The sequence below is a fragment of the Melospiza georgiana genome, chromosome 3 (genome assembly GCF_028018845.1).
Source record: "Melospiza georgiana isolate bMelGeo1 chromosome 3, bMelGeo1.pri, whole genome shotgun sequence".
Taxonomy (NCBI): domain Eukaryota; kingdom Metazoa; phylum Chordata; class Aves; order Passeriformes; family Passerellidae; genus Melospiza; species Melospiza georgiana.
In genome coordinates, this window is record NC_080432.1 from 15,618,880 (window position 1) to 15,631,776 (window position 12,897).

The following is a 12,897-nucleotide window of genomic DNA, read 5'->3' on the forward strand; positions in this document are numbered from 1 at the left end:
AGGAGGAATTCTTACTCCTTTATTATTTCACTTGTTCATTCGCCCAGCCAAAGCATGAGCTCTTTCACCACTTAATTGTCCCCATGCACACCCATAATGGGACTTGTTACATGTGCCCATAAGGCACGTTTTCACATTTATTCCAGAAATAAACACCTAGGAGCACCATGCGATGACTTTTGCTAGTTTATTGTGTTGGCAGCGCTTCCTGGCAAGGGCAGAGCGGCAGGCTTAGAGCCGGACAAGTGCAGACAACCCTTCTGTGGAATATGGAAATCCAAGAATCATGGAATCGCTGAGCTTAGAAATGACCTCCGAGATCACCGAGTGCAACCCGTGACCGATCCCCACCTGGTCACCCAGCCTAGAGCACCGAGTGCCACGTCCAGTTGTTCCTTGGGCACCTCCAGGGATAGGGACTCGAAACCTCCCTGAACAGTCCATTCCAGGCCTGGGATCGCTGCTTGCATATCCTCAGTTCTTAGGTTAGTCTGACACAGTTCGTCATCTTGCTTTGTGAAGGGAGGAAGACAAGTCCTGCCATTCCATGGATACTGTTCTCTCTGGCAGCACTGCTATTCCACGGATGATGTCCTTCCCCAGAAGCCTTGCCATTCCACGGATGCTCTCCTTGCCGCTATTCCACGGATGCTGTCCAGCCGCCTATCCCTGCCGGGGACGTTGACCTCCCCCAGCAGCGCTTCCCCCGTTCCCAGCGGCTCAGGCAGCGCTCACGGGAGCTCCGGAGGAGCCGAACCCATCGGAGGATCCGCTCGGAGCCCGCTGCCAGGCCATGCCGGACTCAGGCCGCTTCCAGCTTCTCCTGCGCGGCGGCGAGGCGGCGCTGGAGGTATCGCTGCCGCCAGCGCAGGAAGCGGCGGCGCGCCCGGCCCGCCTGCCAGCCCACGGCCACCCCGGCGGCGAAGGCGGCCAGCAGCGCCCAGCGCACCACCCGCGGCCGCAGCGCCTCCAGCACCATCCCGGGCCGCTCCCGCTCCGCCGGGCCCGGCGCCGCCTCCCGCTTCCGCCGCCGCGGGGGCGGGACCGGCCCCGTTAAAGGCGGCGGGGCCGGGGAGGCGCCGCGTCCGCCCGCGCCATGGCCGAGGCGGCAGCGCAGGTAGCGGCTCGCCTCCAGGCACTCTGCCTCCTTTCTCCCTCTTCTCCTTCCCCTCAATAACCCCGCGGAGTCCCCCGCAGCTCCTCACTCGCTGTCCTGTGTTTCCCCCAGGATCTGCTGCTGGCAGCGGCGTTCGTGTCCGACGCGCAGTACAACAGGAATATTCCTTTCAAGACCTCTCCGGAGGCTGTCAGGTAAGCAGGGATGCGCCCCCGCCCCGACCGCACCTGCGGAGAGCCAGCGGCATCCGTGGGCAAACAGCAACAGCCCGGAAAAGTCAGGGGGGCTGAGAGGGGTGGATGGGTGGGGTGCTAAAAACTGGACTTAAGCTGAAATGCTGAAAACGGAGCTCAGCACATCTGTATGTTGTGGATGGGGAATTGACATTAAAAAGTTGTGGTTTGCTGGAGGGGAGAAAATAAAACTAACGTAAAGTCTTCCAAGCCTCTGGGGCAATGAAGGGTGTGGGAGGCTTGGTCAGCTCTCAGCTGTGTGGAAGGTGCCGAAGTGGCAGAATCAAGTTAAATGTTTTTTGTTCGCTATAGTAAATATTCTGTTATTAACCCTGCTCTGGAAGGCAGTACCATATCCATCAGCTCTAAGACTGATTTGGAAGCAAATTGCCAAATTCCTTGCTGGCAGTAATGTTTGTTTGGGACAGCAAGTGCTGTTCTTCCAGGACACATTTGGTGATGCCCTGGGGAAGTGCCCTGTAGCCTTTATTTACGGTGCCTGTGCCTTCTTCCTCCAGGCTCTATCACCTCTACAACCACTGGATGATGCGAACAGCCACCTACTTCTTCATCTTCCTCAACCTGTCCCTTGCCCTGTTTGAGGAACCTGCTGTGTATCCTCTCCCCTTCCTGGTGAGTTTGTGGTGTAGGAGCAGCCAATGCAGCTGCTGGAGCCAGCAAGGGACTGTTGCTTCAAAGTGGTTGTCAGAGGTGCCAAGAGACAGTGGATGGAGATGTTTTTGTGGGTGTCTTTGATCCTCTGCTCTGGTGAGACCTCACCTGAAGTCCTGCATCCAGCTCTAGGTCCCCAGCACAGGAAGGATGTGGAAAGTTGGAGTGAGTCCAGAGAAGGTCACCAAGTTGATCAGAGGGGTGGAACAGCTCTGCTGTGAGGAAAAACTGAGAGAATTGGGGTTGTTCAGCCTGGAGAAACTTCAGAGTGACCTAATTGACTCTTCCAGTACTTGAAATGACCAACAAGAAAGACGGAGAAAGAGTCCAAGGGCATGGAGTGCCGGGATAAGGGGGAATGGCTTCCCATTGCTAGAGGGCAGGATTAGATGGGATATCGGAAATAAATTGTCCCCTGTGAGGGTGGTGAAGCCCTGGCATGGGTTTCCCAGAGAAGCTGTGGCTGCCCCATCCCTGGAAGTGTTCCAGGCCAGGCTGGACAGAGCTTGGAGCAACCTGGGATAGTGGAAGGTATCCCTTCCCATGGCAGGGGGTGGAATGGGATCATCTTTATGGTCCCCTTCAACCCAAGTGATTCTGTGACTTCATAATTCTGTGATCTGTCTGAAATGGGGACAAAAAAGGCACAGGAGCTGGCCAGGGACTGTAGGAGCCATTGTGGCCACCAGCAATGGCCCATGTGACTGTGGTTAAAGTCATATTGCTGGTCTCCCTCTCAGAGACCAATTCCAGCCTTCTTTGGGATTCAAGTCCAGTCCTCATGCATGAAAGTAGAAGCCAAGTTTTACTTCAGGCCAGACTTTTCTGTAGCCTTTTAATTTGTCCTGCACCAGTGTGATTGTGAAAGATGCACTCCTTGAATCCTAAGCAAACACAGACTTGCTGGCTTTAACCTGCCTGTGGCAGGGAATTCTGCAAAAGGAAGTCTGAAAATACTGCTCTGCCTGTTTTTTATTGTGCAAAAAGGAATATTGCAGCTCCTGGTTGTGCTGGCTGAGCCCTGCTCTCTCTGCAGGCCACGTCAGTGCTGGAGGTGTTGTGCCTGCTGGTGTTCCTCGGCCGCCTGACACACTTTGCCAAAGTCACCCTGCACAACGTCTTCTGGAAGGACACCAAGAACATCTGCATCATGGTGGCAATCCTGGTGAGTTGGGCCCTCAGGAGATGGATTTCCCCTCCCCCCTCATGTTGCTTTCCTGGGATCCCAGACGTGGCATACACAAGCCATGGCCTAGCCAACCAGATCTCACAAACCTGTCATGTGTCACCTCTCCTCTATCAATGAACATTTCACTGTCTAGACACATTCCAGCATTAATTCTGGGAGCTTTCCTTCTTTCTCCCACAGCTATCCCTGACAGACCTGGGCATATATGGGGTCCTCAGGCTGTATGGTGTGAGGAGCATCCGGTGGTCAAGGATTGTGAGGCCCATCTTCCTCATCAATTTCGCAGAGAGCCGCCAGGTAAAGAAAAGGTCTGGTGGCATGTCCAGGGTCCTGGTTTTTTCAGACAGCCTGCTGCTTTCCACAATCCAGGGGATTTAGCAGAAAGGTTCTATGAGCCCTGGAACAGGTGAGCTCTGCCATGGCCCAGGGCTCTCTGCTGGGGAGGAGAAACCCTCAGGCAGAATTTAGGATCCTGTGAGAGAAGGTTTGTTTCAGAAGTGGCCTGAAGCAATAATTTGAGGTGGGCAAAAGGGTGGATTCACACAGTATCACAGGAAAAACCCCTGTGTTTCTCCCTGAGTCAGGGACCAGGTTACTGATTGCTGGAAGTCTCCTGGGTAAACAATTGCTGTAGTCTGGGTTTGGACTCTGATTCCCCTCAGCATGGAGAGATCTTTGTCCTGCTGCCCAAGACTGGTCTGGGCCTGACTTACAAATGAATACACTGTGATGTGGAGGCCTGGGGGAGGGAGCAGCTCAGCATTTGGGCTCAGAGCCTGTGTTTTGTGGCCTGGAGCGATGGATTTCTGTCCCTGAGTGGTTCCTTGCAGCAAGAGCATCTCGGCGGTGCCCTGGGGCCCTCTGTCCCTTGGCTCCTGAGCTCACTGTGATTCGTAGCTGAGGCCTTTCCTTCTAGGATCCCCCCTGAGGAGCAAGGAGGAAAGGCCTGGGTCTCTTGCACCCCATTTCAGGGGTTTGATCCAGGTGGGCTGGGGGAAAAGGGGTGCCACGTTGCCTCTGAACATTCCCTTGTCCCGGCAGATCCGGAGGGCGTTCCGCAGCATCCGCAACACGCTGCCCGAGATCACCTACGTCTTCCTGCTCTTCATGTTCAGCCTCCTCATGTTCTCCCTCATGGCCCTGAAGCTGTTTGGAGAGAGGTGTGGGTAATTCCTTTGCTCCTGGGGTACTCTGGGCACACTCCAGGCAATTCCTAGGGAATGCAAGGGACATGTGGTCCCAGTGCTTAACTCCAGGCTCTCCTCTTCCTCCCAGGAATCTCCAGACAGCAGAAGGCCTCCCCTACTTCAGAAACTACCTGGAGATTGTGTTTGACCTCTACGTGCTGGTGACCACAGCAAACAGCCCGGATGTCATGTATGGATGTCACGTGTGGATGATCAGATCTCTTTCTATCACTGTGCTCTCAGGGCTCTCTGTGCAGCCTCTAATTTGCACAGCAGAGTTAAAATTCTGTGGGTGTTGGGCTTTTCATCCCTTTCTCTTCTGGGTTCCCATTGTAGTTTGTGCTGGGAAATGCTGTTAGGAGTAGGGCAGGGAGGAAGGGCTTGGTCATCCATGTGCTGGAAATATCTTCAGCACAACTGTGATGGTACAGTGACCCTGGGAATTTAAACTGAGAAATAAAATGCTGCTCATCCTAGAGCAAGTGGAAAAGCAGATGTGAGCACAGCAAGGGTCTGAGGCCAAAAAATAGCATCTGGCTGAGGCATTGCCTCATGTGTGCTCTTAAATTTGGCTGCACTGGCAGAGATTTCATCTCTGTGCTGTCTTCTGCAACCCTTCAGTCAGGGCCTGACAAACCAGGATGAAAACCCAGCAGAAGAAAAGCGTTCTCTAACTGAACTAATGCAGTTTTTAGCTTTTGTCTGATGAGTTTGATCTGGCAGTCCAAAACAGCACTTGGAAATCCACGTGGTAGTCTGTTTTCTCACGGGCTCACTTTTGTCAGTCTGGCAAGCAGCAATCCCTCTTCCCTTCTCTAGGATGCCAGCGTTTGACTTCAGCTCCTGGTACGCCCTGTTCTTCATCGCCTTCGTCATCGTCAACACTTACATCTTCATGTCTCTCTTCCTGGCTGTGGTCTACAACAACTACAAAAAGCACCTGAAGGTAATGCCTGGAGGGGCTTGTGGCCTTCCTGCTGTTCTCTGTCAGGAACCTCTGTCTTTCCCTTGGAAAGCTTTGAGAAGGGGAAAGAGCTTCTTGCAAACAACAAGCACAGTCCCACTTCTCCTATCATGGGATTATTGGGAGTTCTGCTGTTGGCATTGATTGAAACATTCTATGGTGTTTCCCGCTGATAAGAAGCACATTCTGCATTATCTTGGAGGCTTAGTCCTAGCTCAGGAATGCTGTCTCCATGCAGGGAACTGTTTTTGCACAGCATCTTTGCCTGTGCTCTGAGAGCAAGTGAATTGGAAATGGGAGGTCTGAGTAAATCAGAATTTTTGTAGGGGCAGTTTGGGACTTGTGATCAAAGGAGGAGAGCTGGGAATTCCTGGGTGCTCCCATGAGGGAATTGGATCTTTCTCAGGAAGCAGAGTGCTGGATGTCCCTCTGCTCACAGTCATGTGCAGAAGGTGATCCCCAGCCCTGCTCTCAGCAGGATTCACTTGTGGATGGGAAGCATGTGTGGACACATCCTCTTTGCTTCTGTGGCCATGCAGATCCCGTGATTTTTGTCACCTCCTTCCTGTTTCACACTACCCTTTGTCTTTCCTTCCGGTTTTTCAGTGCTGTCCCAGCATCCAGCAATCTGCTGATCCTTCCAGAGCTCGGTGTGGAGAACCCACAGCTGCCTGTTAAACACCAATTCTCACCCTCACGCCTACGTACATTAACTGTGCTTTGTGTCCAGTGCCATTCCTCTGGGTCTCTTCTTGCATTTCTGTGCTGTGCAAATGAGTTTTTTGTTAAGGAAGGGGGAAAGGCGCCTGGGACTGACTCCCAGCGCTCTCTCCAGAACGAGATCCGCAAACTCGCCTACATGAAGCGCCGCAAGATGATCGAGGCCTTCAACCTGCTGAAGGAAGAGGAGGGAGAGCAGTTCGTGGTCCGGGAGGGTCACTGGAAGCAGCTGGTGAAGCTGGTGGCTCCTGACACCAGCAATTCCCACCGGGAGCTGCTGCTCCGCATCTCGGATGACGAGCAGAAAGGGTTTGTAGGTGAGCAGTGGGGACTGGGGAGGAGCCAGGAGCCTGATCCTTCCAGGGGTTTGGCATTGGGAGTTTTGATCTGTAACGGCCCCAGAGGGACTCAGAATCACAGTCATTGAGGTTGGAAAAGACTCCACCTTGGAGTCCAACCTGTGCCTGTTCCCCAGCCCAGAGCACTGAGTGCCATTTCCAGTCATTCCTTGAGCCCCTCCAGGAATGAGGTCTCTGGGCCCCTCTTCCTGTTTCCCTCCAGATTCCTGGAGTCCCTAAAGGTTGTTCTTGCTGCCTGTGCTATAGCCCATGTCCCACACACTGTGACTGGCTCTTCATGGCCATTTGACATCAGGCCAGGCTCTCCATGGGATGTGGGCCCTCCTGCTCTCAGCAGAGGATGTGGAAAGCCTCCCTTGTTATCCGATGCAATGTGGCTCCCACACAGTCCTCTGGAGCGGGAATATCCAGAGAGATGGGTCACTCTCCTTGTTCTGAATCCTTCTGTGGCAGTTGTTGGCCCATGGCTCGAGCCAATTCCCCAGGAATGGGGCGGAGAAGCCGCTTGAATTCCAAGTCCAGCCCATTGTGGTGGACACCACTCTGGGATTGGCTTTGCTGGGAGCAGAGACCGAGGAGCCCAGACAGCAGCTGCTCCCATGGGCTCAGATGTGCCTTTAGCAGGCACTGTTTGCTTGCCATGAGCTCAGGCTGACACTGACCCTCTGACTGCTGCAGACAAGAAGTCCTTCGTGCAGCTGGCAGACCTGCTCAACATCCAGGTGGTGACGCTGAAGATCCGCAGGCACCCCCTGGCGCGCTGGGCGCCGGCGCTGTACGGATCCGCGCCCAGCCGGCTCCTGCGCGGCCTCGTCAGGCACAGGTGAGCTCTGACACGGCCCAGGGCTCCCCTGGATGTGCTGACAGACCCTCAGCGCTCTGCTGCTGCTCCTGCTCAGTGTGGAGGAACCAGCTGTGGCTGTGGGCGAGGCCCCGCTGCCCGAGCTGGGTTTTGCTGACATCAGGCTCTGCTTTGTGCCCTGCCGCGCACTCAGATCTGCTCCTAGCTCAGCAGTGTCTGCTGCAGAGCTCTGTCCTGCTGCCTCATCAGCTCTGCGAGTTCCCTAGAGCTCTCTTTCCCCTCTGAGCCTTCCCAGGATCCCAGAATAGCTGAGGTTGCAAGGAACATCTAGTGGAAGACCCTGCTCCAAGCAAGGTCAGCCACAGGAGGGTACTCAGGGCTGTCCTAGCTGGGTCTAGAGTATCCCCAAAGGATGGAGGCTCCATAACCTCTCTGCAACCCCTTCCAGTGCTTGATCACCCCTGGTTAAAAAAAAAAAAAAGCCCAAGCAACTTCTTTGTTTAAATGGAAGTTCCTGAATTTCAACTTGTGCCCCTTTCCTCTTGTGCTTCCACTGGATATCACTGAGAAGAGTCTGGCTCCATCTTCCCTGCACCTTCCCATCAGGTATTTATGCACAGGAGCTGCTCCTGACCCTTCTCCCTGTCAGGCTGGACTAGCCCAGCTCTCCCAACATCCCATTGCACTGTGCTGTCATTCTGTCAGCTCTGTGACCTTTGCTGCACCAGCTCTGTGTGCTCAGGCCTCTGCAGTGCTGGGGAGCCCAGCTCACCCTGGTTCCTCCCCCAGTACCTCCAAGTGTGGCCTCACCAGTGCTGAGTAGGTGGGGAAAAATCACTTCCCCTGTTAACCAAATTCTGTGTTGGACTTCAAGGGCAAAACTAAACTGTCCAGTGACTCCCTCAGATTCTCAGGTTTGAGGAGAACTGATGGGTAAAGGATTTTTGAGAGAGGAGGCAAAGAGCTTCTGAAATAACTGTGTGGCTTTGGCCTTCCTGGGAGGTGCAGACTGATCTCTCTTGGTTCTTGCAGGGCTTTTGTTTGGACTTTTGATGCCATCATCCTGATAAACGCTGTCTTCATTGCTCTGGATGAGGAGAGCCCCTACATTTCCTATGCAGAGTGGGTGTTCCTTGCTCTGTATGTCATCGAGATCCTCCTGAAGGTCTACACCTATGAACCCAGGGAGTTCTTTGGCAAAACCCAGTTCTGGAACTGGTGAGTGGGCTGGAGGTTTGTGTGGAGTGTGGTGAGTGCTGTGCTCAGCTCCTCAAGGACTGAAAGGCTCCGAACTCCTGTGCCAGGTTGTGTTTAAGGTGAATCAGAGGATGTTGTGACAAAGCTCTCCCGTGTGCCCATAGCCTGAGCTGGCCCTGATGAGAGGAGCAGGGGTCACTCCTTGATTAAACCCCACTCCTTTCCCTGTCCCCCCAAATCTAACAGCAGTGCCTTCCCTCATGCCAGGTTTGATACTCTCATCATCTTTGCTGCCCTGACTGCAACGATTCTCAATGCCACCCTCAAGTCCAGTAAGTGCAGCTTGGGCAGCCTGCATGCCTTGGGAACCCTGGTGTCCTCCCCAGCCTTCTGCCTTGAGAGGCTTTGTGACCAGACAAGGAATTTCTGGAGGGTTTCTAAGAACTAACCCAGTCTTCCTCTTTTTTTCTCTTTTCTTTTTTTTTTTTTAGCTCCCTGTCATAGTGTTTAACAAGGACACAATCGTAACAAATGAAAGAACTTTATCTAAACACCTCCCTGCTTTATTTTCATAACAAAAAATAAATGTCTTTGTTCTGTTTTTCAGCCATGAAGTACAACAGCCAGCAGATCCTGGACATTGTGTTCATCCTGAGAGTGCTCAGGCTGATCCGGATTGTTGACAGCATCCAGAGGTGAGGAGGGAAGTGGGAGCTGGATTTTGGGGAGGGGTTGGTGCTCTGTGTGCCCACACTGACCATGGCCACCCCTCAGAGCTTCCCAAGGCCTTGGGAGGATCCCAGGGGCTGCAGGAGCCTCTCTGGGGACGTGGGGGTGTGGGTGGCCAGGGTGTGACAGTAACCATTGTGGGCTCTCTGCAGGTTCCAGGTGATCATGAACACCCTGATAAACATCGTCCCGACCATGCTGACCTTTGGTGGGCTCACTCTGGTAAGAAATCCTGATGTCTTGGCTCAAAGCACTCCAGTTTCACAGAAGTGTGTCATAAATCTCACGCTCATGCTGTTTCCAAGGGGATAAATGCAATTCCCTGGATGGCAGGCCCTTGGAACTGTAAGTACCTGTTTGAGTCGTGGCCATTGTGCAAGCAAAGCGCTGCATTCCTGCTTTTTCCTGGATCAGGACATCCTCCTTGGATCCATGGGGTGTTCTGGCAGCCTGGGCTTTGCATCATGAGGAATCAAATCATGGTTTGGGCAAGAGGCTGAATGAGAAACGTGGATTTCAAATGATTTCCTAAAATGAGCTTTTGTTGTGATTTGGGGATATTTCCTATCCGTGTATTTGTAGTTCTTGGCTGATTATTCCTGCTTGGTGATTGCTGTTGGGTGGCTTGGGGCTCTTGGAGTCTGTGCTGCCCTCCAGCCCCTTGCTGTGCCTGTGGAAACGGGGAAACCTGCTGGGGTGCTGAGCTTGCCCTGGGGCTTGCAGCTTACTGGAGAAGCAGGTGATGGGGTTTCTCTCCCCAGGTTGTGTATTGTGTGTTTGCTATCATTGGCATGGAGCTATTCCACGGGAAAATCCAGTACTTCCCAGCCAGCTCCAGTGCTCCTCACGCCCTGGAGTGTGGGAATCCAGCTCTCAAGGATTCCTTGTTTGCCCGTGGCAAGTACTGCAAGAACAATTTCAACAACTTCGCCTCGTCCTTCATCGTCCTCATGGAGCTCACTGTGGTCAACCAGTGGCATGATATCCTTTGTGGGCCACATTCCCAGCTGGAAATTCCCTTGGGACATTGGCTGGGCTTCTGGCTCCCCCCTCAGCTCCTCCTTTGCTCTTTTGCCTTGACTCCCACTCCACTCTTTGCCAATGGATTTGCCAACGTGACAGCTCAGCCTGCCAAGCTCTACTTCATCGCCTTCCACATTGTGATGGTGATAATCATTGTCAAGTACGTTTTTTTTGGGTGATTTCCTCTGCTTTAGGGGAAAAGGGGATCTGCCCTGTCAGGGCACTGCTGGGGTCACCCCCTGGAGATGGGTGGGATGGGTTTAGAGGGATCTGCTGCACTCTTGTCCCCACTGTGTGGTGGTGTTCACAGGGGTGCCAGGACGAGGGAAGAGATGAGAATCTTGACTTCATGTTTCAGAAGGCTGATTTATTATTTTATTATATATATTATATTAAAAGAAAATTATACATTAAAACTACACTAAAGAATAGAAGAAAGGATTTCATCAGAAGGCTTACAAGGAAAGGAATGTAATTATAATAAAAGCTGGTGACTCTCAAAGAGTCTGAGCCAGCTGGGCTGTGATTGGCCATTAATTAGAAACAACCACATGAGACCAATCACCTGTTGCATTCCACAGCAGCAGATAATCATTGGTTTTCTTTTCCTCTAAGGCTTCTCAGGAGAAAAACCCTGGCAAAGGGATTTTTCAGAAAATATCATGGTGACACCACTGGGTGCTGCTCTGACCTGGAGGGGATGGAGCACTGGGGAATGAGCCTGGGCATGCTGGGACAGCCAGGGAGGAAATGCTGTCTCAGTTCTGCTCGTTGTTTCTTGCAGCATCTTCGTGTCGTTCATCCTGGAAGCTTTCTTTGTGGAGTACTCCCTGGAGAAGAGTGAAGTGGAAACTGCCATCGAGCAGAAAATCCAGGAGCTGGGAATGGGAGTTCAAGAGTAAGGCCCCAGATGTACCCAAGCTGGATGTGGCCTGTTTGGCACCACTGATGGGGGAAAATCACTCTCTGTGTCGAGGTGTGAGCTGACATTCCCCTTCCTTGTCACAAAGTTCTGGCTCATCTTTCTGAAAAATGGAGATTCCTCTTCCCTGTCTTGAAGTTCTGGCTCCTCTGCTGGCTTAGGTGCCAGTAGAAGGCCACTGGTGTTGGCTCTGCTGGAATTCCAGCCCAGAGGACAGGAGAGATGCTGGAAAATAACCCCATGGCTGGTGCTTGTCCTGCCCCACTGAGAGCCCATCACTGCGGGCTCCCAGGGTGGGATGTGGCCCCTTCCCAGGGTAATTCCTGGCCCTTGCTGTGCAGGGATGAGCTCCAGCAGGAGCAGCTCCTCGACAACATGGAGAGTGCAGAGCAGGAGCTCGAGGGGGAAGGTGGAGCCAAGGCACAGAGCAAAGGGCTGGTGTTCAAAATTGCCTCCAAACGTAAGTGTGACCCTCCAGGGTGTCCAGGCCCAAATCTCCCAGCTGTTCCTGGGGAAGCTCCCAATCCCTGCTGCTCCCTTGGGGCTACAAAGGAGCTAAACCCCACCTGGAAACTTTGGGACAGCTGTGGATGTGTGATGTTTGTTGTTTGTTTTTACTTCTGTATTTCTCCTGTCCTACCTCAGCCCTTCTGTGTTCCTTGTCCTCAGTAGCCTCCCTCTGGAGACACTGCCCTGCTGGATGAGATCCTGCTGTGCCAAGACCCCTGTTTGCCTTTCTCCTTCCTCTGTGGGCTTTGCATTCCTGCTGCCTTGGATCCTTTCTTCTGGCTCGGTGACTATTCCCTCCTTCTCCTGGCTTTCCTGCTGTACCTCAGCTCTCCACTGTGTGGGAATAGAGGGGCTTAAAATCCCAAATAATGGCCTTACCTTCAAGAAGGGCTTGGGGTACTTAAAGTACATGGGATGGAGCAGCAGGGAGTGTGATTTGGGGGATTTTCTTGCCTGTTTTAAGGCATCCAGAGGGGCACATCTGGTGCTCACAGGGCATTCTTTTGTCCCACCAGGATACAGGACAGTGGATGCTCTGCTCCAGCGCATGTTTGAGGCAGAGATACCCCTGGAGGACGAAGGCCCTTCCTTTGAGGAGATCCTGAACTTGTCCCCCAGCTCGGCCGTTCCCAGGAGCCCGAGTTCCGAGAGCGCGGCCTGAGGGGGGATCAGGGAATGGAGCTCATTCCCGGCTGTCCAGGCGCTCCCTGGCCGCTCCCATGCGTGCGGCCCGGGTCACACGGTGGGAACAAACAGCTCTGTCCTGTGCAGGAGCTTTATCTCATGTAAAGTCTCATATAAACCTCTGGAATGAATGCGGGCAGGAGTCGGAGTCCCCGGGCTGGGACGGTGCCGCAGGCAGCATGTTATGAAATAACTACTTTTGTAACTGGAATTGTATCGCAGCACTTTTATATGCAGCTCTGGAGCGGTGTACGCTGAATGAAGCAGCTCTTTAGTACAATAAATTCAGCAGTTTGGAAAAACGATGGAATATCTCCAAGTTAATGATGGGAGAGGGTTGCGGCTGCTCCATGATAACCTGCGGGGCTTGGAGGTGGGAAATGAGGAGGAGGGAGAGGAGTGGGGGCTGCTCCTTGCTCCCAGGGCTGGCCCAGCCCTTTCCCTTTTCCCAATTCCTCATTTTTCCCTTCTTTTTTTTTTCCCCCTTTTTCTTTTTTTTCCTCCCTCCCATTTCCCTTGGGCCTGGCCCCAGGGCGCCGTCCAGCGGCCGCGGCGGGAACTGCACCCGGGGGGGCGGTGTTTCCTGCGT

General features: G+C 53.3%; 2 protein-coding genes across 4 annotated transcripts; one reads left to right on the forward strand and one right to left on the reverse strand.

The window, feature by feature from the left end:
• Nucleotides 1-103: 103 nt before the first annotated feature.
• Nucleotides 104-979, reverse strand: MTLN (mitoregulin). Its single transcript, XM_058019420.1, has one exon. It carries the CDS (start codon nucleotides 977-979, stop codon nucleotides 803-805), a length of 177 nt encoding a protein of 58 aa, XP_057875403.1. The 3' UTR covers nucleotides 104-802.
• Nucleotides 980-1,073: 94 nt separating this feature from the next.
• On the forward strand, nucleotides 1,074-12,577 carry LOC131081385 (two pore calcium channel protein 1-like). 3 transcript variants are annotated; one of them, XR_009114254.1, is made up of 20 exons: nucleotides 1,074-1,117; nucleotides 1,229-1,311; nucleotides 1,869-1,983; nucleotides 3,059-3,187; nucleotides 3,392-3,508; nucleotides 4,253-4,371; nucleotides 4,487-4,588; nucleotides 5,218-5,344; nucleotides 6,198-6,399; nucleotides 7,120-7,264; nucleotides 8,276-8,461; nucleotides 8,708-8,772; nucleotides 9,048-9,135; nucleotides 9,322-9,391; nucleotides 9,931-10,150; nucleotides 10,262-10,352; nucleotides 10,977-11,090; nucleotides 11,456-11,574; nucleotides 11,784-11,907; nucleotides 12,140-12,225. XR_009114254.1 is itself a non-coding variant. In XM_058020487.1 (19 exons), exons 1-19 carry the CDS (start codon nucleotides 1,097-1,099, stop codon nucleotides 12,283-12,285), a joined length of 2,259 nt encoding a protein of 752 aa, XP_057876470.1. In that variant the 5' UTR covers nucleotides 1,074-1,096; the 3' UTR covers nucleotides 12,286-12,577. The 3 variants fall into 3 exon arrangements, 1 of the variants encoding a protein (XP_057876470.1); XR_009114255.1 differs by lacking the exons at nucleotides 11,784-11,907; nucleotides 12,140-12,225 and adding an exon at nucleotides 9,475-9,514 and having other exon boundaries at nucleotides 11,456-11,543; XM_058020487.1 differs by lacking the exon at nucleotides 11,784-11,907 and having other exon boundaries at nucleotides 12,140-12,577.
• Nucleotides 12,578-12,897: the final 320 nt, after the last annotated feature.